Source organism: Loxodonta africana, chromosome 20 (genome assembly GCF_030014295.1).
Source record: "Loxodonta africana isolate mLoxAfr1 chromosome 20, mLoxAfr1.hap2, whole genome shotgun sequence".
In the NCBI taxonomy this organism is placed as follows: Eukaryota; Metazoa; Chordata; class Mammalia; order Proboscidea; family Elephantidae; genus Loxodonta; species Loxodonta africana.
Window position 1 is genome coordinate 3031024 of NC_087361.1, and position 25385 is coordinate 3056408.

At 38.7% G+C, this 25385-nt stretch overlaps 1 protein-coding gene across 1 annotated transcript in view; it reads left to right on the forward strand.

The window, feature by feature from the left end:
• The window catches only part of GUCA1C (guanylate cyclase activator 1C), a 103307-nt gene that overhangs the window by 15703 nt on the left and 62219 nt on the right, over positions 1-25385 (forward strand). The window contains 2 exon segments of the mRNA XM_064273473.1: positions 5231-5382; positions 8396-8594. Coding sequence (XP_064129543.1) covers positions 5231-5382; positions 8396-8594 — 351 coding nt within the window.

Genomic DNA, 25385 nt, shown 5'->3' on the forward strand with positions numbered 1-25385 from the left:
ATCAAGCTTGATCAAGTGTCTCTCCTTAATGAAACTCACATGAGACTGGTTCCCAGTTAGCAGTGGGCTGGACACCTGCTGTTCTGGCTCCATTCTTGGGTTAGTGTTTCCTGATTTCCAGGAAACCTATTAGTAATCAGGAGCTTGTTGGGTAAGTATTATGAGAAGTGCTTTTCTCAGAACCCCTGAATTTTGTGCAGTTGTGGTCAGGAGCATCAGTGTCTACTCTGCATGAAGGTCACGTTATAGAACCGGTTTACGAAACCAGCAGCACATTCTCATCTTACAGAGATGAGTCTCTCCTTAGGACGCTCCAGCAATTCCGTGCCTGATAAGAGGCTGTGTTTGCTCTTAGTGTAAGTGAGAATGGGCTAGGTCATAAATCCTGGGCGTGATGTTTCCTTTACAGACTTTCAGAATTCACCAAAAGGGATTAGAATGTACTTACATGACAAGGGTACTTTCTTCGCAGTTTCTAAAATGTGGGTTAAACATCACTAACAATTTTTAGTTAATCATATAATGTGCTTATATCAGCTCTCTGAGTTTCCTTACTTCTGACCATTTTCAGGTGGGCCTTTCAATTCCTATTTTGCTAGTGACCCATCACAGCTGGTTAAATGTCACTGATCAGTGTCGCATGTAAAAGAATGAAACTACCGAAATGTCTTCAGGTTAGGAGCTGTGACAATTTATGGATTTTTCACAGCTAAGCCTTCCCATGTTAATGCTGCGTGATGGAATCATTTTAATCTGGGATTATAGTTTGGTGCATTTTTGCTGGAACTACAGTATTTGCTTTTCTGAATAAGAAGATACACAGAACAAGCGGAAATCTCTTGCTAGTTGTAATAGCAGTAGTTTCTCTTTCCATGGTCTTAATGTTACTAGAACCCAGAATTCTGTGGTTCTTGGTTAATACTATGTAGGGACCTTGTTAGAGTTAAGTGGGTTCGTATGTAGAAAGCGCAATGCCTGACTTTATATGTATAGCACATATCAACACTAGCAGTTATTATAATTATGATTTTTTTTACAACTATAATTACTATCCAGTCCATTTCTCATCTGGAAAGCGAAGGACTATTTCCAGAGGCAAACTTCTATGATTTGAGTCGATGAAATGGAACCTTATTCCCGTAAAGACATTACCCAGTTTATAAATTCATGGCTCCACCATTGGGACAAAACCCAAATGCAGATGTCTGTGAAATATATTGAGCTAACATTTCAGTTTCTGTTTTCTCAGGGTCACTCAGGCAGACAGAGAGGAAGTGGTGGTGGGATCCTGGTAGGTGCATCAGATGATGTCTGCAGTGAGTGGCCCAGGGCTTTTGCAGGGTAGGAGAGTGGAGGGATTAGTAAGGGCTGTATGTAGGTATGAGGCCCTAAACCAAAACCCACTGCCATCGAGTCGATTCCGACCCTGCAGGACAAAGTAGAACTGCCCCATAGAGTTTCCAAAGGGTGCCTGGCAGATTTGAACTGCCAACCTTGTGGTTAGCAGCCGTAGCACTTAACCACTACACCACCAGGGTTTCCAAGAGGCCCTAAGGAGAGGAAAATACTGAGCACAGCAAAGGAAGCCTGTCCGTTTCCAGCCAAGTGCTTGAGAGAAGACTGAGAACAGTGGAAGCAGGGCCAGAATGGATGCCTCAGGTCTAGGAGCAGCAGCTGGGAAAGCTTCCTGAGGAAACTGTAGGATGGAAGAGGCTGCTGTATATGGGGCACTGGAGGCTAAACTTATGGCGAGGGAGAAGGGGGTTAAGGATTCCAAGATGGATAAAAGAAATGCCAATCAAAGACACCAGAGAGCAAGAGAGGCAAAAAGGAGAAAGAATACCTTTGCTCTTATTAAGCCAGATGGCCATGGGGTCAGGGTGTGGGAGCATCTGGGAGTGGTGGCCCTGAGAACCTACTGGGCCTTACAACTCTGCCTGAGGCTGAGCATCTTAGAACACACAGGCAGATTTTCTTTGGGAAGCACCAAATATGATGGGAGCACAGGCTCCCAGGTACAGCATCTTCAGACACTCCCAGTGACCTCACTTATACAATTATATTTATTACCAAATAGCTTACAAGAATCCAGAATACCACATGGCATTTAATGTGTCACATCGATTCAAGTTTGTAGGTACCTCTTCTAGGAAGAGAAGTCAATAGTAATACAATTTGAAGACAATGTTGAGTGATATAAAAGCCTTACACCCGGGCTGGCTGGGTTTAAGTCAGGGCTTTGAACTGGTTCATTCTGGTTCAAACCCCTGCTGAGAATTTGTATTTCTACCCCGGATATACTGAATCAGAATCTACAGTTTAACAAGATCTCCAGGTGATTCTTATACATAAGATATTATACATAGATTCTTAACCATAAAAATCTTGTTAAAGATCCTTACAGTTTAACAAGATTCTTATACATAAGAATCTTATGTATAAAATCTTATGTGTAAGAATCGCCTGGGGATCTTGTTAAAATGTAGATTCTGATTCAGTATATCCGGGGTAGAAATACAAATTCTCAGCAGGGGTTTGAACCAGAATGAAGCAGTTCAAAGCCCTGGTTTAAATCCTGAATTCACCCACATTCTACTTTTGTTACTTTTTTTATTTAACTTTTCTGGAAGCCAGTTTCTCATCTGTAAAATAAGAATAATAAGAATACTTGCAAGGTTACCGTTAGGATTAGAGATAATGCACAGAAAGGGTCTAGAACAGTGCTTAGACCATTGGTTTTTGTCTTTTTTAATTAATAGTAGTTATACTTAAAAAATAATAGTTTCGTAGACATATAAGCTTTGTAATTTAACTTCCTACAGGTGGTGCAGTAGCTAAACTCTCAGCTGCTAACTGAAAGGTTAGTGGATTCAATCCATCAGCTGTTCCATGGAAGAAAGATTTGACAGTCTGCTTCCATAAAGATTGCAGTCTTAGAAACCCTTTGGGACAGCTCTGCTCTGTCCTATAGGGTCGCTATGAGTCAGAGGTGACTCAACAGCAACGGGGTATGGGCACCTGCATTTCAAATCGTTCATCTCCTGAAAACAACCGTGATTTGTGGCATGCCGTGAAGAATATTGCCTGAGGCCATATCGTCCACCTATGAATCTTCTGTTGGACAGAAATACTGCAGGACCTTGTGTTCCTTATTTGGGTTTTACTGGATTGCTAAAGTCTCATCTATTTAATAGGACCATTTAACCTTTTTTGAAAAATCTATTTATACCTTCCTTACAGATGTAAAAAGTGTGCTTTACAGTGTCCTTATAATTGAGAAATGATGAGAATGTTTAAATTTAAGGTCTTCATATATTTTCTTTCCCTCTCTTTGTGTCTGTGTGTGTGTGATTTCTTTCCTCTCACACCCAGCCTCAAAGGTGGGTTTTGCCGTTGGTACACTAACTCTTTAGGATTTATAGTGCAGAATTATGAGGAAAATTGGTGAGCAAAAGGAGGAAATGCTCTCACACTAGGGCTGAACAACATGGGTCATAATTTTTCTAATTATTCTCTAAAAAGATTACATAAATTCAAGTTGGAATAAGTCACAATTACAACAGCCACTGGAGTGTCTATAATAACTATTTCCCTTGCCTCAGCCATAGATAGCTCTGCTAGAGATCGACAAGGTGAAGAGGGGGGAACGTTGTAGGAAAGGCAGATGGGAAAAAGGTGAGGCCAGTTACATTTTGTATACTTGGGCAAACTTGCTAGAGAAGCCCCATTCAACTACCACCTTGTTGGCAGAAGTTTTATCTCTTATAAGAAATATTCAAGTTATCAGTGGGGTAAAGAAGACTAAGTTGTACAACATAATAATCTACTACCCAAATGTAGTGAAGTGGTTTTTTAAAGTTATTTGTTTCTGATTATAAAGGTAAAATATCCACAATGTATAAAGTAAAATACTAGTAAATTTTGAAAACAAAGCCGTAATTATTAGCCCATTGGCTTCCAACATCAAAGCGGTCATGGTTGACTTATAGAAAACTTAAAACAAAACAAAACAAAAGCCGTTAATCAGCCAGGCAGTCTTTGCTTCAAACTCTAGAATGACTGATGATTTCTCAGTTGTTTTTCTTCAGATCTTGGGGGAACAAGATGCAAAAGCTTGAGACTCCAAGCAAATCACATATCAATTTACAGACTGATAAGTTTAAAGCCCTTTGTTTCCAAGCTAAAGGTCTACTTTATGTCACATTCTGTCTTACAAATAGAACTTGACATCTCAAGTATTCCAAAGAGAATGCAGCCAGCAGTGCGTTTCCTTGGCCTGGATATGCTACCATTAGCCATCTGCACTTAGGTGGGAAAATAGCAGCGAGTGGGACAGGCACCTCCTTGGATGCGGCCACCACTGATGATAGTGGAGCATTTGGCTGTGCGAGGTTTGAAATGTGTGGCTCTCAAGAGTGACACAGCCTGTTTTTGTTTCAACTGGAAATGTCTTACCGATTTAAAACAGGGTGAGGGGAACTACATAAGCTTGTAAGCTTTAAACAATCTTTCCCAAGACTGATTAATAGGACAAAACCTTTATAGAAAAAGAGGTCCATAAATCTTGACTCACTTAAAATGATGCACTTAATAGGAACCCTGGAGTTTAACTGACAAAAAAAATCAACCAGACTGTGTAAAAAGGAATACAGAATTTATCTACTTGGTATATTTCACTTCTATTAAACATTGGTACCTGGTATTCTCCCTGAGAAGATCCCTGGGTGACACAAATGGTTTCCACTCAGCTATTAATCTAGAGGTTGGTGGTTTGAACCCACCTGGTGCCATGGAAGAAAGAACTGGCAATCTGTTTCCATAAAGGCTACAGTCAAGAAAACCCTATGGAGCAGTTCTGCTCTGTAACACATGGGGCTGCCATGAATCACCTCAGTGGCAGTGGGTTTACCTTTTTGGTTTCTTCTCCCTAAGCAGAGGACAGCAGCTAGAGATGTTCTGGAGAAGACAGTCACTGATGGGGCTCAGAGGTGAGCACTCAGCCTTCCATCCTGGCATTCTAGAAGGGCTTCATTAGCATGAAAAATAGATATTTTCTCCAAAAAGGCATTTTACTATAAAATAAAATTTACGTACATAACCAGAGAAAGTTTCTAAGTGGAAATCAAGCGGGTTATATGAAATTGTATTAAGGGTCCTGTGCATGAATGATGACTACTAAAAAAAATTGTTCTCCTTAAATATTTATTTCTCTTTCCACCTTGCTTTCTATAAGATGTATTTATTGACTTTTTAGAGTTTATTGCTTCCATAAATCTGGTTGTACTAGGAAAAGTGGAGCAAAAATTAAAATGGTATTTTAAGCTATATGATTCTAATGGAAATGGCTCTACTAACAAAAAGGAACTACTGAACATCTGCATGGTAAGTAGTGAAATATCCTTTGCAGGACATTATATTGCTAATCCACTTTTCCTTCCCTGTGGAGGTGGTGACAGCTCCCTGTGTGTCTAGCTGCTTCTGGGATATACGTTTTGAATAGCTGAAACAATGCAAGCTTCACCAAATCTGTAGGATACTGAGTGTGCAACTGCAAATTGGCATTTTCTTCTCGGTGTAGTCTACTCAGAAGTTCACAAACTGAGCAGAATATTGAGAAGAAAAACAAAATAAACATGATGTTCTAAAACAACATATCTTTTTCTCTGACTTAGTGCAAAATGTCTTTTAGGCAACAACTAAAATGCAAGATGGTTTCTATTGCAAGAGACTTGGACTAAGAATGAAGGTTCCGGAGGACTAAGCTTTTTTATTTCTAATAAATAACTCAGGTGTCTCATATCCTTTTCATCTTTAAAGTCTGATAAGTGCCTTTATAAATAACCAAACCCAAACTTAATGCTGTCAAGTAGATTTTGACTCATAGTGACTGTATGGAACAGAGTAGAACTGCTCCATAGAGTTTTCAAGGCTGTAATCTTTATGGAAGCAGACTGCCACATCTTTCTACTGTGGAGTGGCCGGTGGGGTTGAACCACTGACCTTTTGATTAGCAGCCAATCACTTAACCACTGCACCACCAAAGCTACCCTTTATTAATACACCCCCCCCCCAAAAAAAAATACTGGAGTGGGAAATAGTAACTATGTGATAAAACAGTGATATGTGATAAAATGGATTCCAGCGGGGGAAAAAAAAATGATTACATGGAACACTCTACCTAAATGATAGCACAAGTTATAAAAATATTATGGATGCATTTTTAATACAGAATCAAAGAGAGTTAGAATCAGAAAGTGTCTTAGAAATGATCTAGTCCAAATTCTTTTTATGTTACAAACAAAATGCATAGTAGAAATATTACCAAAAATGTAAGAAAACAATAGAAAAGGATAGAAATATCATTAAACATCTCAACAAATGAACAAGAATATAGAATTAACTGATATATGGAAAGAATTGAAGGATAAGTTAATACTAATATTACTAATTTTAATGGCAAATAGATCACAAAAAAGTACTAAAATACAATTTGTAATTGAACTTTCTAAGAATCTAAATTCAGAAATCTGCATATACATTCACATGATGCAAAACAAAATTATCTAAAATACTCAACCAAGAGTACACAGCCCTGTGTAGATTTTAAAATAGTCTCATAAATGAATATATCCTGGTGTATTTTAAAACAATTAAAGTGGAATTAAAAGAAATAGAGAACAGAAAAACAATTGAGTTAACAAGACCAAAAGGTAGTTCTTTGAAAAAATTAACAAAATTGATAAACCACTGGCCAAACTGACAAAAGAAAAACAGGAGGAAACAAATAACTTGAATAAGAAATGAGATCGGTGATATCACAACAGACCCAATTGAAATTAAAAGAATCATATCAAACAACTATGAAATATTGTACTCCAACAAATTTGAAAACCTAGAAGTAATAGATGAATTTCTAGAAACACACTACCTACCTAAACTAACACAAACAGAGGTAGAGCAACTAAATAAACCCATAACAAAAGAAGAGATTGAAAAGGTAATTTAAAAACTCCCAAAAAAAAAAAAAAAATACCCTGGCCCAGATCACTTCAATGGAGAGTTCTACCAAACTTTCAGGGAAGAGTTAACACCACTACTACTAAAGGTATTTCAAAGCATACAAAAGAACGGAATATTCCCAAACTCATTCTATGAAGCCAGCATATCCCTGATACCAAAACCAGGTAAAAAAAAAAAGATGTCACAAAAAAGCAAATTGAAAACTTATATCCATCATGAACTTAGATGCAAAAATCCTCAACAAAATTCTAGCCAATAAAATTCAACAATATATCAAAAAAATAATTCACTGTGACCAAGTGGGATTCATACCGGATATGTAGGGATGGCTCAACATTAGAAAAACAATTAATGCAATCCATCACATAAATAATAATAATAAAAAAGACAAGAACCACATGATCTTATCAATTGATGCAGAAAAGGGATTTGACAAAGATCAACACCGATTCATGATAAAAACTCTCAGCCAAATGGGAATAGAAGGAAAATTCCTCACCATAATAAAGGGCATTTATGGAAAGCCAACAGCCAACATCATCCTAAATGGAGAGAGTCTGAAAGCACTCCCCTTGAGAACAGGAAACAGACAAGGAAGCCCTGTATCACCACTCTTATTCAACATTGTGCTGGAGGTCCTATCCAGAGCAATTAGGCCAGAAAAAGAAATAAAGGGCATCCAGATTGGTAAGGAAGAAGGAAAAGTATCTCTTTTTGCAGATAATATGATCTTATACACGGAAAACCCTAAAGAATCCTCAAGAAAACTGCTGAAACTAATACAAGAGTTCAGCAAAGTATCAGGATACAAGATAAACGTACAAAAATCCATTGGATTCCTCTACACTAACAAAAAGAACATCGAAGAGGAAATCACCAAATCAATGCCATTTACAGTAGCCCCCAAGAAGATAAAATACTTAGTAATAAAACTTACCAGAGACATAAAAGTCCTATACAAAGAAAACTGCAAAGACACTACTGCAAGAAACCAAAAGAGACCTACATAAGTGGAAAAACATACCTTGCTCATGGATAGGAAGACTTAACATGGTAAAAATGTCTATTCTACCAAAAGCCATCTATAGATACAATGCAGTTCCAATCCCAATTCCAACAATGTTTTTTAATGAGATGGAGAAACAAATCACTAACTTCATATGGAAGGGAAAGAGGCCCCAGATAAGTAAAGCATGACTGAAAAAGAAGAACAAAGTGGGAGGCCTCACACTACCTGATTTTATAACCTATTATACCATCACAGTAGTCAAAACAGCCTGGTACTGGTACAACAACAGATACATGGACCAATGGAACAGAATTGAGAATCCAGACATAAATCCATCCACATATGTGCAGCTGATATTTGACAAAGGCCCCAAAACAGTTAAATGGGGAAAAGACCGTCTTTTTTAACAAATGGTACTGGCATAACTGGATATCCATCTGCAAAAAAATGAAACAAGAGCCATATCTCATACCATGCACAAAAACTAACTCAAAATGGACCAAAGACCTAAATATAAACTCTGAAACAATAAAGATCATGGAAGAAAACATAGGGACAATGCTAGTAGCCCTAATACATGGCATAAATAGTATAAAAAACATTACTAACAATGTACAAACATCAGAAGAGAAACTAGATAACTGGGAGTCCCTAAAAATCAAACACCTATGCTCGTCCAAAGACTTCACCAAAATAGTAAAAAGATGACCTACAGACTGGGGAAAAGTTTTTAGCTTAGACATTTCCAATCAGTGTCTGATCTCTGAAATCTACATGATACTGCAAAAGCTCAACTACAAAAAGGCAAATAACCCAATTAAAAAATGGGCAAAGGATATGAACAGGCAGTTCACTAAAGAAGATATTCAGGTGGCTAACAGATCCATGAGGAAATGCTCAAGATCATTAGCCATTAGAGAAATGCAAATCAAAACTACAATGAGATTCCATCTCACTCCAACAAGGCTGGCATTAATCCAAAAGACACAAAATAATAAATGTTGGAGAGGATCTGGAGAGACTGAAACACTTATACACTGTTGGTGAGAATGTAAAATGGTACAGCCACTTTGGAAATTGATTAGGCGTTTCCATAAAAAGCTAGAAATAGAACTACCACACGATCTAGCAATCCCACTGCTTAGAATATATCCTAGAGCAATAACAACCTTTAGAAGAACAGATATATGCACACCCATGTTCACTGCAGCACTGTTTACTAGTAGCAAAAAGATGGAAGCAACCAAGGTGCCCATCAATGGATGAATGGATAAATAAATTATGGTATATTCACACAATGGAATACTACATATCAATAAAGAACAATGATGAATCCGTGAAACATTTCCTAACAGAGGAATCTGGAAGGCATTATGCTGAGTGAAATTAGTCAGTTGTGAATGGACAAATATTGTATAAGACCACTATTATAAGAACTCAAGGAAAAGTTTAAACAGAGAAGAAAATATTCTTTGATGGTAATGAGAGTGGGGAGGGATGGAGGGAGGGAGAGGGGTACTCACTAATTAGATAGTAGTCAAGAACTATTTTAGGTGAAGGAAAAGACAACACACAATACAGGAGAGGTCAGCACAATTAGGCTAAACCAAAAGCAAAGAAGTTTCCTGAATAAACCTAGTGCTTCAAAGGCCAGCACAGCAGGGGCTAGGGTTTGGGGACCATGGTGTTTCAGGGGACAGCTAGGTCAATTGGCATAATAAAATCTATTAAGAAAACATTCTGCATCCCATTTTGGAGAGTGGTGTCTGGGATCTTAAATGCTAGCAAGTGGCCACCTAAGATGCATCGATTGGTCTCAACTCACCTGGAGCAAAGGAGAATGGAGAACAGCAAAGACGCTAGGTAATTATGGGCCCAAGAGACAGAAAGGGCCACGTAAACCAGAGACTACATCAGTCTGAGACCAGAAGAACTAGATGGTTGCTGGCTACAACCGATGACTGCCCTGACAGGGAACACAACAGAGAATCCCTAAAGGAACAGGAGAGCAGTGGGATGCAGACCTCAAATTCTTGTAAAAAGGCCAGGCTTAATGGTCTGACTGAGACTAGAAGGACCCTGGAGGTCATGGTCCCCAGACCTACTGTTAGCCTGAAACAGGAATCATTCCCAAAGCCAACTCTTCAGATAGGGATTGGACTGGACCATAGGATAGAAAAATGATATTGGTGAGGAGTGAGCTTCTTGGCTCAAGTAGACACATGAGACTATGTGGGCAGCTCCTGTCTGGAGGAAAGATGAGAAGGCAGAGGGGGACAGAAGCTGGCTGAATGGACACGGGAAATAGAGGGTGGAGAGGAGTGTGCTGTCTCCTTAAGAGGAGTGTAACTAGGAGGATATAGTAAGGTGTATATAAATTTTTGTATGAGACTGACTTTATTTGTAAACTTTCACTTAAATCACAATAAAATTTTAAAAAAGAAAAATCAATTAAAGTGTTACACAGCATACAAAACTGCGAAGATGCTGCCAAAGCAGTGCTCAGAACAGGGATTCTCATCCCGGGATCTACACTTCACGGCTTTCAGTAATCCTTGCAGCCCTGGAAATTGAGGGCAAAATATTGCCTATATATTATGCATTTTAGAGGGGAAGGAAAGGGTCTTCAGATTCTCAAATGAGTTTGGAAAGAACAAGTGATTTTGTCTAAGTTTCACGGGAAAAATGTATATAGATTTTCATTAGTTAAATTCTGTAACTTGTGTTAGTGAGTCAAAGAAAAGAAAAATACTAAATAATGAACAGAATGCCCATTTAATATGTTTAGAAAGGAAACAGAAAAGGAGAAAACTTAAATAAGAAAAGCACAGAACAGAAATTAATTCAATAATGAGATACTTTTGTCTCCAATTAATTAGTAAAGATAAAAACAATAATACCTAATTCTGACAAGCCCGAGGTGAAAAGGGCACACTTAAACCTACAGAAAGAGTATTAATGGATATAACATTTCTTTGGAAACTTGTTAATCTGCATCAAGAGTCCAAAAGTTGATGTTCATTTTAAACTCAGATTTACTTAATTTTAGTAAGGGAAAACAATCATTAATGTACTCAAATATAAAAGTCTTAGGATGTACATTGCAGAACCGCTTAACATTATAAAAGATTAAAAAAATATAATCTAATATCCAAAAAGAAGGAAAAGTTTAAATAAATAACAAGCATACCTCAGAGGTATGGCGGGTTTGTTTCTAGACTACCGCAATAAAGCAAATGCATTTTTTGGTTTCTCCGTGCATATAAAAGTTCTGTTTACACTATACTGTAGTCTATTAAGTGTGCCATATAGCATTATGTCTAAAAAACACAATGTACATACCTTAATTAAAAAATATTGCTAAAAGCTGCTAACCATCATCTGAGCCTTCAGTGAGTTGTAATCTTTTTGCTGGTGAAGGGTCTTGCCTCGATGTTGATGGCTGCTGACCGAATGGGGTGGTGGTTGCTGAAGGCTGGGATGGCTGTGGAAATTTCTTAAAATGAGACAATGATGAAGTTTGCCACATTAATTGACTCTTCCTGTCATGAAGATTTCTCTGTAGCTTGTGATGCTGTTTGATAGTATTTTATTCACAGTAAACTTTTTTCAAAATTGGAATCAACCCTCTCAAATTCTGCCACTATTTTATCAACTAAGTTGATGTAATATTCTAAATCTTTTGTTGTCATTTCAACAACAGCCACAGCGTCTTCACCAGGAATAAATTCCAGCTCGAGAAACCACTTTCTTTGCTCATCCATAAGAAGCAACTCTTTATCCATTTAAGTCTTATCATGAGATTGCAGCAACTCAGTCACATCTTCAGACTCTACCTCTAATTCTAGATCTCTTGCTTTTTCCACCACGTCTGTGGTTACTTCCTCCACTGAACTCTTGAACCCCTCAAAGTCATCCGTAAGTGTTGGGACCAACTTCTTCCCAACTCCTGTTAATGTTGATATTCTGACCTCCTCCCATGAATCATGAACGTTCTTAGTGGAATCTAGGATGGTGGATCCTTTCCAGAGGGCCTCAGTCTACTTTGCCCAGGTTCATCAGAGGAATCCCTATCTATGGCATCTATAAAAATATAGCCTTACAAAATGTATTTCTTAAATAACAAAACTTGAAAGTCAAAATTACTCCTTGATCCATGGGCTGCAGAATGGCTGTTGCGTTAGCAGGCATGAAAATGTTAATCTCCTTGTGCACCTCCATCAGAGCTCTTGGGTGACAGGTACATGTCAATGAGCAGTAATATTTTGAAAGAAATCTTTTTTTTTTTTTTTTTCTGAGCAGTAGATCTCAGCAGTGGCCTTAAAATATTCAGTAAACCATGTTGTAAACAGAAGTGCCCTCATCCAGGCTTTGTTGTTCCGTTTATAGAGCACAGGTAAAGTATATTTAGCATAGTTCTTAAGGGCCCTAGGATTTTTGGAACGGTACATGAGGACTGGCTCCGACTTAAAGTCAGCAGGTGCGTCAGCCCCCAACGGGAGAGTCGGCCTCTCTGTTCTGAAAGCCCTACACGGCACTTTCCTCCAACACAAGGCTGTCTCATCAGTATGAAATCAGCCGCTCAGCGTGGCCGCCTTCCTCCGTTATCTCGGATGGGCCTGCCGGGTAACTTGCCGCACCTTCTACATCATCACCTGCCGCTTCACCGTGCGCTTCTGTGTGAGGGAGACGGCTTCCTTCCTTAAACCTTACAAACCAGCCTCCGCCAGCTTCAGACTTTTCCTCTGATACTTCCTCACCTCTCTCAGCCTTCACGGGATTGAAGAGAGTTGGGGTGCTGCTCTGGAGTAGGCTTTGGCTTAAGGGAATGTTGTGACTAGTTTGATCTTCTATGCAGAACACTGAAACTCTCCATATCAGCAACGAGGCTGTTTTGCTTTCTTATCATTCCTGTGTTCACTGGAGTAGCACTTTTCATTTCCTTCAAGAACTTTCCTTTGCATTCACAACTTGGTTAGCCATTTGGCTCAAGAGGCCTAGCTTTTGGCCTATCTCTTTTGGTATACCTTCCTCACTAAGCTTAACTATTTCTAACTTTTGAGTTAAAGTGAGATTTGTGGGACTCTCCTTTCACTTGAGCACTTAGAGGCCATTGTAAGGATATTAATTGGCCTGATTTAAATATTTCAGATTTAAATATTATCATGTCTCAGGGAATAGGGAAGCCCAAGGAGAGAGAGAGAGAGAGACAGGAGGAACGGCTGGTTGTCGGAGCTGTCGGGACACATAGAACATATATTGATTAAGTTTGCCGTCATACATGGGCACAGTTTGTGGTGTCCCAAAACAAGTACAATAGTAACATAAAAGATCACTGATCACACATCACCATAATAGTGAAAAAGTTTGAAATATTGTGAGAATTACCAAAATGTGACACAGAGTTATGAAATGAGCACATGCTGTTGGAATAATGGCACCGATAGACTTGCTTGGTGCAGGGTTACCACAAACCTTCGACTTTAAAAAACACAATATCTGGGAAGCTCAATAAAGCAAGGCATGCCTGTAATGCCATGAAGTACATGCTTATTAAAAAATTAGTGGACTATGAACATATTTTCTACATAATGGTAAGTGAAAAAACAGCAAATCTAAGTTCTCTCTACATATAATAACAGGATGTTAAAATGAAATTTTTAGCCCAGGAACACACGTGCACACACATACCATATCCCAAAAGAAGTAATAGACTATAGTCACAATTTACAGGAGAAGCAGTTACATGAGTATAAAATGGTCAAGAGTTGTTTTTTGTTTGTTTTGTGAGGGTGCTTGAAGATTTCTTGAGTGAGAGCTGTACCTCTGCTTTTCCTTAAGTCATCAGTATGGGAATTTAAGATCACTGAGATATGGATGTCCCCTGCCGTTGGGGAAACAGTGGACTAGTATTGGAGTCATGCCTGAGGAATCTAAAGAAGCAGACTCTGGTAGCAGAGTAGAGGGATGCAGTTTGGAAAGTATTTGTTGGGACAAAGGATGATAGAATGTTTACCATGGATCAGATATAGACCACCTGTGAGGGACAGCTGGCAGAGAGTTGTCATAGGTCTTGTCCGATAGAAGGGGGGAGCAAGTCTCAGGAGAAGAAACCTGGAGGTAGTGGTAGAGCAGTGGTTCTCGTCCATACCTGGAGACAGTTAAGTGAAATGGTCGAACTTTGAGCAATCTTTTTGGTACTATAACTGTGTATTCCTGCCATCTTTTGATGCTTCCTACTGTCGTTCAGTATTTTGCGCACAGAATCCTCCAATATTGCAACTTGAGACTTGAAATTTTTCTTCAGAACTTTCAGCTTGAAAAATGCCAAGCATGTTTTTCCCTTTTGGTTTTCTAACTCCAGGTCTTTACACATTTCGTTATAATACTTTACTTTGTCTTCTCAAGCTGCACTTCGAATCTTCTGTTTAGCTCAATTGCTTCATCATTTCTTCCATTCACATTAGCTACTCTAGGTTCCAGAGTAAGTTTCAGAGTCTATTCTGACACCCAGTTTGGTCTTCTCTTTCTTCGTAATGACCTTTTGTTTTCTTCACGTATGGTGTTCTTGATGTCGCCCCACAACTCGCCTGGCCTTTGGTTATTAGTGTTCAATGCCGCAAATCTATTCCTGAGCTGGTCTCTAAATTCAGGTAGGGTATACTCCAGGTACTACTTTGACTCTAGTGGACTTGTTTTAATTTTCTTCAGCTCTAACTTGAACTTGCATATGAGCAATCGATGGTCTCTTCTGCATTTGGCCCCTGGCCTTGTTCTGACTGTTGATACTGAGCTTCTCCACCATCTTTTTCCACAGATGTTCTGGAATTGATTCCTGTGCATTCCATCTGGCAAGGTCTATGTGTACGGTCACTGCTTATGTGTTGAAAAAAGGTATTTTCAATGACTAGGTCATTGGTCTTGCAAAATTCTATCATGGGATCTTTGGTGTTGTTTCTGTTACCATGGCCGTGTTTACCTACTGCTCATCCCTCTTCTTTGTTTCCAACTTTCTCATTCTAATCACCAGTTATTATCAATGGATCTTGATTGTATGTTCGATCAATTTCAGACTGCAGAAGTTGATAAAAGTCTTCAATTTCTTCATCTTTGGGCTTAGTAGTTGTTGCATAAATTTGAATAATAGTCGTATTAACTGGTCTTCCTTGGAGGCATATGGATATTATCCTATCACTGACATCTTTGTACTTCAGGATAGAATTTGAAATGTTATTTTTAACAATGCATGTGACACCATTCCTCTACAATTTGTCATTCCTGGCATAGCAGACCAAGATTTTCTCATTCAAAATGGCAAATATCAGTCCATTTCAGTGCACTAATGCCTAGGATACTGATCTTTATGCATTCCATTCCATTTTTGACAATTTCAGCTTTCCTAGGTTCATATTTGTACATTCCATATTCTGATTATTAATGGATGTTTACAGCTGTTTCTTCTTATTTTGAGTTGTGCCACATCAGCAAATGAAGGTGCTGAAAGCTTTAGTCCGTCCTCGTCATTAAAGTCAACTCTACTTTGAGGAGGCAGCTCTTCCCCAGCCATATTTTGAGCCCCTTGAGGGGCTCATCTTCCAATGCTATATTAAGCAATATTTCACTGCTATTCATAAGGTTTTCACTGCAGATATTTTTAGAAATATATTGCCAGGTCCTTCTTCCTAGTCTATCTTAGTTTGGAAGCTCTGGTATAACCTGTCCTCCAAGGGTGACCCTGATGGTATTTGAAATACCAGTGGCATACCTTCCAGCATCACAGAAAAATGCAAGCCACCACAGTACAACAAACTGACAGATGAGTGGTGGCAGGTAAAGATTACAACATAGACAACCCTATGAGCAGCTCTACTCTGTCTCATGGAGTTGCTGTGACATGAAACCAACTCAACAGTACTTAACAACAACTCACTTTAGGAGATAGGGATACTGAACATCTATCCAAATTTTCTAGGCCTTTGGGCTCTCTGCCCAGTTACTGAGAACTTTGAAAAATTTTCATTCAATATGATGCTACATGAATGTAAGCATTACTATAAGTATTATCCTGTATTTAATTGTGAGATCTGGACTTGCTAAGGTCAAGGGTGGTTCTTTACCACTGTTTAGTTTGGGTTGTAGTATGATTACTATTGGATTATGGATTAATAATACTTGGGATGCAGCCAGAGAAATAGTCAAATCCTTGTATTTAAGACTATGCCCAGTAGTTGAAATACGTTACCAGCAGTTTTTCAAAGAATCCCTTATGTTTAATCAAGATATCAATGTTCAAATTCCCTGGTGACTCATTCTTTCTCTCTCTCTCATTTTATTTTGAAATTCTATGTCAAACCTGGGTCACTTAATTAAATAACCTTGGGGAAAAAAAAAAGTGGTGGCTAAATCTTCCCTCTAGGAATCCTGGAATTATCATTTGCTCTGGGTCCCTGACAGCTCTTATAGTGAAAAGATGCTGGCGGAGTGTGAGAGAAATTTGGTATTTTTCTAAGCATACATACCTGTTTTTTCAGTCAACCGTTCTACAAAAGGACACAAAGAACCAGAGGCATCAATCAATGATAGAGTGGGAGCACCAGATGCTTATAGAGTCCTTGTCATTCTTCTGTATTCATACATAAGATGTAAATAATTGACTTAAAGTCCAGAATTCTTATGACTGTGACCACTACAATCTTTCCTACAAAGTGCTCTTTGTATCTTTTGTTATCTGTTTAATGAACCCCTTTATGCTGTATACAATAAGACTTTAGATGGTATTCCATTAATTTCCAAGCCTCATTACCCTGAACTGACATACAATCTTTTCTTTTTATTTATTAAGTAATATTTTTTAGTATTTTTGGTGAAAATTTACTCTATTTGTTTACTTGGGCATTTTATTGTGTTTTAGGTGAAAGTTTACCGAGCAAATTAGTTTTCCATTCAACAATTCACACAAAAATTATTCTGTGACATTGGCTGCTGGCCCCACAATGTGTCAGCACTCTCCCTATTTCCACCCTGCCTTCCTTATTACCATTCCTCCAGTTTCCCTGCCCCTCCTCACCTTCTCATCTTTGCTTTTGTGTAAATGTTGCCTGTTTGGTCTCATATAATTGATTGGTCAAAGGAACACATTCCTCACAGATGTTATTATTTATTTTATTGGCCAATCTATTATTTGGCTGAAAGATGACCTCCAGGAGTGGGTTCAGTTCCAGGTAAAAAGGGTGTCTTAGGATGGTAGTCTCAGGGATTCCTCCAGTCTCTTATCAGTCCAATGAGTCAGGTCTTTTTTGTGAATATAAGTTTTGTTATACATTTTTCCCCCATTCTAACCACGACCTTCAATTGTGCACCTGGTCAGAGCAGTCAGTAGTGGTAGCTGGGTACCATCTAGTTGTTCTGGTCTCAGGATAGAGAAGGCTATGGTTCATGTTGGCCATTAGTCCTGTGGACTAATTGCTTCCTTGAGTCTTTGGCTTCCTTCACTCTCCTTTGATCCAGACAGGAAGGGTCCAGTTGTACCTCAGATGACTTCTTGCAAGCTTTTAAGACCCTAGATGCTACTCACCAAACTAGGTTGTAGGACACTGTATCTTTATGAACTATGTTATGCTAATTGACCTGCATGTCCCTGGAGACTATTGTCCTTAACCTTCAAGCCCAGTAACTCAGTCCCATGAGGTCTTTGGTTAAGTCCAAAAAGTTTCCATAAAGGTGCCTCCTGCATGTACTATTATATATATATGAATACATATGCAGCATATACAAATATGAATATACAAATTCTCACAGCTCTACCTATATATACATGAAGAAGGCAAGAGGTCATTAAGAAGGCAGGAAAAAAAGGACCAAAATGGATGTCAGAAGAGACTCTGAAACTTGCTCTCAAATGTTGAGAAGCTAAAGCAAAAGGAAGAAACGATGAAGTAAAAGCACTAAACGGAAGATTTCAAAAGGCAGGTTGAGAAGAAAAAGTAAAGTATTATAATGACATGTGCAAAGATCTGGAGATAGAAAACCAAAAGGGAAGAACATGCTTGGCATTTCCCAAGCTAAAAGAACTGAAGAAAAATTTCAAGCCTCGAGTTGCAATATTGAAGAATTCTATGAGGAAAATATTAAACAACGCAGGAAGCATCAAAAGATGGAAGGAATACACAGAGTCGCTATACCAAAAAGAATTGATAGAAGTTCAACCATTTCAGGAGGTAGCGTATGATCAGGAACCAATGGTAATGAGGAAGAAGTCCAAGCTGCACTGAAGGCATTGGCAAAAACAAGGCTCTAGGAATTGATAGAATACCAATTGACATGTTTCAACAAATGGATGCAGCACTGGAAGTGCTCACTCACCTATGCCAAGAAATTTGGAAGATAGCTACCTGGCCAACCAACTGGAAGAAATCCATATTTTTACGTATTCCCCCACGTGTCTGTCAGTTTGTCATACTGTGGGGACTTGCATGTTGCTGTGATGCTGGAAAATATGCCACCAGTATTCAGATACCAGCAGGGTCACCAATGGAGGACAGGTTTCAGCTGAGCTTCTAGACTAAGACAGACTAGGAAGAAAGACCCGGTAGTCTACTTCTGAAAAGTATTAGCCAGTGGAAACCTTATGAATAGCAGTGGAACATTGTCTGATATAGTGCTGGAAGATGAGCCCCCCAGGTTGGAAGGCACTAAAGATGACTGGGGTAGAGCTGCCTCCTCAAAGTAGAGTCAACCTTAATGATGTGGATGGAGTAAAGCTTTCGGGACCTTCATTTGCTGATGTGGCACAACTCAAAATGAGAAGAAACAGCTGCAAACATCCATTAATAATCAGAACCTGGAATGTACGAACTATGAATCTAGGAATATTGGAAATTGTCCAAAATGAAATGGAACGCATAAACATCGATATCCTAGGCATTAGTGAACTGAAATGGACTGGCATTGGCCATTTTGAATTGGACAATCATATAGTCTACTATGCTGGGAATGACAACTTGAGGAGGAATAGTGGTACATTCGTCATCAAAAAGAATGTTTCAAGATCTATCCTGAAGTACAGTGCTGTCAGTGATAGGATAATATCCATACACCTACAAGGAAGACCAGTTAATACGACTATTATTCAAATATATGCACCAACCACTAAAGCCAAAGATGAAGAAATAGAAGATTTTTATCATCTGCTTCAGTCTGAAATTGATCGAACATGCAATCAAGATGCGTTGATAATTACTGGAGATTTTAATGTGAAAGTTGGAAAAAAAGACGAAGGATAAGTAATTGGGGAAATATGGCTTTGGTGATAGAAACAATGCCGGAGATCAAATGATAGAATTTTGCAAGACCAACGCCTTCTTCATTGCAAATACCTTCTTTCACCAACATAAACAGCGACTATACACATGGACCTCACCAGACAGAGCACACAAAAATCAAATTGGCTACATCTGTGGAATGAGACGATGGAAAAGCTCAATATCATCAGTCAGAACAAGGCCAGGGGCCGACTGTGGAGCAGACCATCAATTGCTCATATGCAAGTTCAAGCTGAAACTGAAGAAAATCAGAGCAAGTCCACGAGAGCCAAAGTATGATCTTGAGTATATCCCACCTGAATTTAGAGACTATCTCAAGAACAGATTTGACGCATTGAACACTGGTGACCGAAGACCAGACGAGTTGTGGAATGACATCAGGGACATCACACATGAAGAAAGCAAGAGGTCATTGAAAAGACAGGAAACAAAGAAAAGACCAAGATGGATGTCAAAGGAGACTCTGAAACTTGCTTTCGAACGTCGAGCAGCTAAAGCAAAAGGAAGAATTGATGAAGTAAAAGAACTGAACAGAAGATTTCAAAGGGCGTCTCGAGAAGACAAAGTGAAGTATTATAATGACATGTGCAAGAGCTGGAAATGTAAAACCAAAAGGGAAGAACACGGTCGGTGTTTCTCAACCTGAAAGAACTGAAGAAAAAATTTAAGCCTTGAGTTGCAATACTGAAGGTTTCTATGGGGAAAATATTAAATGACGCAGGAAGCATCAAAAGAAGATGGAAGGAATACACAGAGTCATTATACCAAAAAGAATTAGTTGATGTTCAACCATTTCAAGAGGTAGCATATGATGAGGAACCAATGGTACTGAAGGAAGAAGTCCAAGCTGCTCTGAAGGCATCGGCGGTGAAAAGCAAGCCTCCAGGAACTGATGGAATATCAATTGAGATGTTTCAACAAATGGATGCAGCACTGGAGGTGCTCACTTGTCTATGCCAAGAAATATGGAAGACAGCTTCCTGGCCAACTGACTGGAAGAGATCTATATTTATGCCTTTTCCCAAGAAAGGTGATCCAACCAAATGTGGAAATTATAGAACAATATCATTAATATCACACACGGAAAAATTTGCTGAGGATCCTTCAAAAACGGCTGCAGCAGTATATGAACAGGGAACTGCCAGAAATTCAGGCAGGTTTCAGAAGAGGACGTGGAACCAGGGATACCATTGCTGACGTCAGATGGATACTGGCTGAATGCAGAGAATACCAGAAGGATGTTTACCTGTGTTTTATTGAGTATGCAAAGGCATTCGACTGTGCGGATCATAACAAATTATGGATAAGATTGCAAAGAATGGGAATTCCAGAACACTTAATTATGTTCATGAGGAATCTTTACATGGATCAAGAGGCAGTTGTTTAGACAGAACAAGGGGATACTGATTGGTTTAAAGTCAGGAAAGGTGTGTGTTAGGGTTGTATTCTTTCACCATACCTATTCAATCTGTATACTGAGCAAATAATCCGAGAAGCTGGACTATATGGAGAAGAACGGAGCATCAGGATTGGAGGAAGACTCCTTAACAACCTGCGTTATGCAGATGACACAACCTTGCTTGCTGAAAGTGAAGAGGACTTCAAGCACTTACTAATGAAGATCAAAGACCACAGCCTTCAGTATGGATTACACCTCAACCTAAAGAAAACAAAAAATCCTCACAACTGGACCAATAAGGAACGTCATGATAAATGGAAAAAAAGGTTGACGCTGTCAAGGATTTCATTTTACCTGGATCCACAATCAACAGCCATGGAAGCAGCAGTCAAGAAATCAAAAGACAGGTTGCATTGTGCAAATCTGCTGCAAAAGACCTCTCTGAAGTGTCGAAAAGCAAAATGTCACCTTGAAGACTAAGGTGCACTTGATCGAAGCCATGATGTTTTCAATCACCTCATATGCATGCAAAAGCTGGACGATGAATAAGAAAGACAGAAGAATTGATGCCTTTGCATTGTGATGGATGTTGCAAAGACTACTGAGTATACCATGAACCTCCAAAAGAACGAACAAATCTGTGATGAAAAAAGTACAACCAGAAAGGTCGTTAGAACCAAGGATGGTGAGATTACGTCTCAGATACTTTGGACATGTTATCAGGAAGTATCAGTCCCTGTAGAAGGACATTATGCTTGGTAAAGTAGCGGGTCATCCAAAAAGAGGAAGATCCTGAACAAGATGGATTGACTCAGTGGCTGCAACAGTTGGCTCAAGAATAACAATAGATGGTGAGGATGGCGCAAGACCAGGCAGTGTTTTGTTCTGTTATACATAGGGTTGCTATGAGTCGGAACCAAGTGGATTGCACCTAACAACAACAAAAACAAACCTATACATCCAGGCATATGTAGTCCCATACGCCCTCTGTCACGTAGACAGCATACATATATACCTATGTAACCACTCACAAATTTTTGGTTGTTATTACTGTTGTTGCAAAATTGTATATGTTATAGCATTTATATGGTTGTCCTTTATTTTTGCTTACCTCTCAGTGTTTTCATTTGTCTTGGTCACATTGTGCTGACTTCCCCCATACTGTGTATTGCCTTTCCTTTCACCAGAATTAGCACCTGTCTACTATCTTTTTTTTTTTTTTTTACTATCTAGTGAGTGATTCTCCCTCCCCTCCCCTCCTGCCTCGCATAACTGGTAGCCATCAAAGAAAGTTGTTTTCTGTGTGTAAAACTATTCTTGACTTTTTCTAAAAGTGATATCATACAATATTTGTCCTTTTGTGATTGACTTAGCTTAAAATCATCTAGATTCATCCATGTTCTGTTTTGTGGCCTCATCCTTATTCTTTATCATTACTTAGTATTCCGCTGTATGCATGTACCATATGTTGTTTATCCATTCATCCACTCGTGGACATTTAGCTGCTTCCATCTTTTTGCTGTTGTAAATAATGCTGCAATGAACTGCTCTTGTTTCTCTAGGATATATACTGTCATGGGTTGAATTATGTCCCCCCAAAATGTGCGTATCAACTTGTTTAGGCCATGATTCTCAGTATAATGTGGTTGTCTTCCATTCTGTGATTGTAATTTTATGTTAAGAGGATTAGGGTGGGGTTGTAACAGGACGGGTACTCAGGCCACTTCCCTGATCCAATATAAAGGGAGTTTCCCTGGGATATGGCCTGCACCACCTTTTATCTCACAAGAGATATGGGAAAGGGAAGCAAGCAGAGTTGGGAACCTCATACCACCAAGAAAGCAGTGCCGTGACCAGAGTGTGTCCTTTGGACCTGAGGTTCCTGCACCGAGATGCTCCCAGACCAAGGGAAGACTGACGCATCACAAAGACCTTCCTCCAGAGCCGACAGAGACAGAAGGCCTTCCCTGGAGCTGATGCCTTGAATTTGAACTTGTAGCCTACTTGACTGTGAGAAATTAAACGTCTCTTTGTTAAAGCCATCATTTGTGGTATTTCTATTATAGCAGCACTAGATGACCAAGACATGTACCAAGGGGTGGAATTGCCGGATTGTATGGTTATTTCTATCTCTAGCCTTTTGAGGAAGTACCATACCATTTTCCATAGTGATTGTACCATTTTACAATCCTACCAGCAGTGTATAAGAGTTTCAATCTCCCCACCGCCTTGCCAGTATTTGTTGTTCTCTGTTTTTTTGATCAGTGCCATTTTTGTAGGGGTAAGATGGTATCTCATTGTAATTTGATTTGCATCTCTCTAATGACTAATGAATGCGAGCATCTCTTCATGTGTTTGTTAGCCACCTGAATGTCTTCTCTGCTGAAGTGTATCGTGTGTGTTCATGTCCTTTGCCCATTTTTTGATTGGATTGTTTGTCTTTTTTGTTGTTGAGTGTTGAAGTTTTCTGTATATTTTAGAGATGAGATTCTTGTCAGATATGTTGTTGCCAAATTTTTTTTTCCCAGTCTGTAGGTTCTCTTTTTACTCTTTTGGCAAAGTCTTTTGATCAGCATAAAATATTTAATTTTTAGGAGGTCCTAGTTTTTTTTAGTTACCTAATTTATCTTCTCTTGCTTGTGCATTTTTAGTTATGTTTAATAGTGTATTTATACCATAAATTAGGACCCATGCCTTTGTCCCTATGTTATCTTCAAGGAACTTTATAGTTTTAGGTTTAACTTGTAGGTCTTTGACCCATTTTGAGTTAGTTTTTTTATATCATGTAAGGTATGGATCCTGTTTCATTTTTCTGCAAATGAATATTCAGTTTTTTCAGCAACTTTTGTTAAAGAGACTATCTCTTCCCCATTGAATGGACTTCAACTCTCTGTCAAAGTTCAGCTGTTCATAGCTGAATTGGTTTGCTTTTGGGTTCTTCATTCCGTTCCACTGCTCTATGTGTCTGTTGTATCTATACCAAACTGTTTTGACTACTGTGGCTGTATAGTAGGTTCTGAGATCTGGAAGTGTGAGGCCTCCTACTTTGTTCTTCTTCAATAATGCTTTAGCTATTTGGGGCTTCTTTCCTTTCCATATAAATTTGGAGATTAATTTTTCCATTTTGTTAAAGAATGTTGGGACTTGGATTGGGATTGCATTATATCTATAGATCAATTTGGGTAGTATTGACATTTTCACAATGTTAAGTCTTCCAGTTCATGAGCATAGTATGTTTTTCCATTTATGTAGGTCTCTGTTAGTTTCTTGCTGTAGCGTTTTACAGTTTTCCTTGTATAAGTCTTTTACGTCCCTGGTTAGATTTATTCCTAGGTATTTTATCCTTTTGGGGGCTATTTAAAAGAAATTGTTTTCTTGATTTCCTTTTTGAAGTTCTCTGTTAGTGTAGAGGATTCTAACTGATTTTTGTATGTTGATCTTGTACCCTGCCATTTTGCAGGACCCTTATATTAGTTCCAGTAATTTTCTTGTGGAATCTTTGTGATTTTCTATGTATAGGATCATGTCATCTACAAATAGGTATAGTTTTACTTCTTCCTTACCAATTTGGATATGCTTTATTTTCCTTTCTTGCCTTATTACTCTGGCTAGGACTTCCAGTACAATATTGAATAAGAGTGGTGATAATGGTCATCCTTGTCTCATTCTCAAGAGGAATGTTTTCAATCTCTCTCCATTGAGAATAATGTTGGCTATTGGTTTTGTATATATGCCCTTAATTATGTTAAGGAATTTCTCTTCTATTCCTATTTTGCTGAGAGTTTTTATCAAGAAAGGGTGTTGGATTTTATCAAATGCCTTTTCTGCATCAATTGAGATGATTATGTGATTCTTTTGTTTTGTTTTATTTATGTTGTGTGTCATGTTGGTTGATTTTCTGTTGTTGAACCACCCTTGAATCCCTGGTGTGAATCCCCGGTGATTGTGATGTACTATTATTATTATTTTGATATGTTGTTTGTCTTAGTCATCTAGTGCTGCTATAACAGGAATACCACAAGTGGATGGCTTTAACAAAGAAAAATTTATTCTCTTACAGTCTAGTAGGCTACAAGTCCAAATTCAGGGTGCTGGCTCCAGGGGAAGGCTTTCTCTCTCTGCCTGCTCTGGAGGAAGGTCCTTGTTACCAGTCTTCCCTTGGTCTGGGAGCATCTCAGCATAGACACCTCAGGTCCAAAGGACGTGCTCTGTCTGCTTCCAGCAATGCTTTCATGGTGGTATGAGGTCCTCCACTCTCTGCTTGCCTTCCTTTCCTTTTATCTCTTGTGAGATAAAAGGTGGTACAGGCCACACCCCAGGGAAACTCCCTTTATATTAGATAAGGGAGGTGACCTGAGCAAGAGTGTTACATCCCATCCTAATAATTTTAACCATAGGCAAAAATTATGATTTATAATACACAGGAAAATCATGAAATGAAAGACAACCACATATGGCCTAACCAAGCTGACATATATTTTGGGGGGACAAAATTCAATCCATTACGTTGTTGTATTCTGTTGGCTAGAATTTTGTTGAGAATTTTTCTTTGCTCTTTCTGTTATTGATTCCTAATTTTATACTGTTATGGTCAGAGAAGATATTTTGTATTAAGCTGATGTTTTTTTAATTTAAT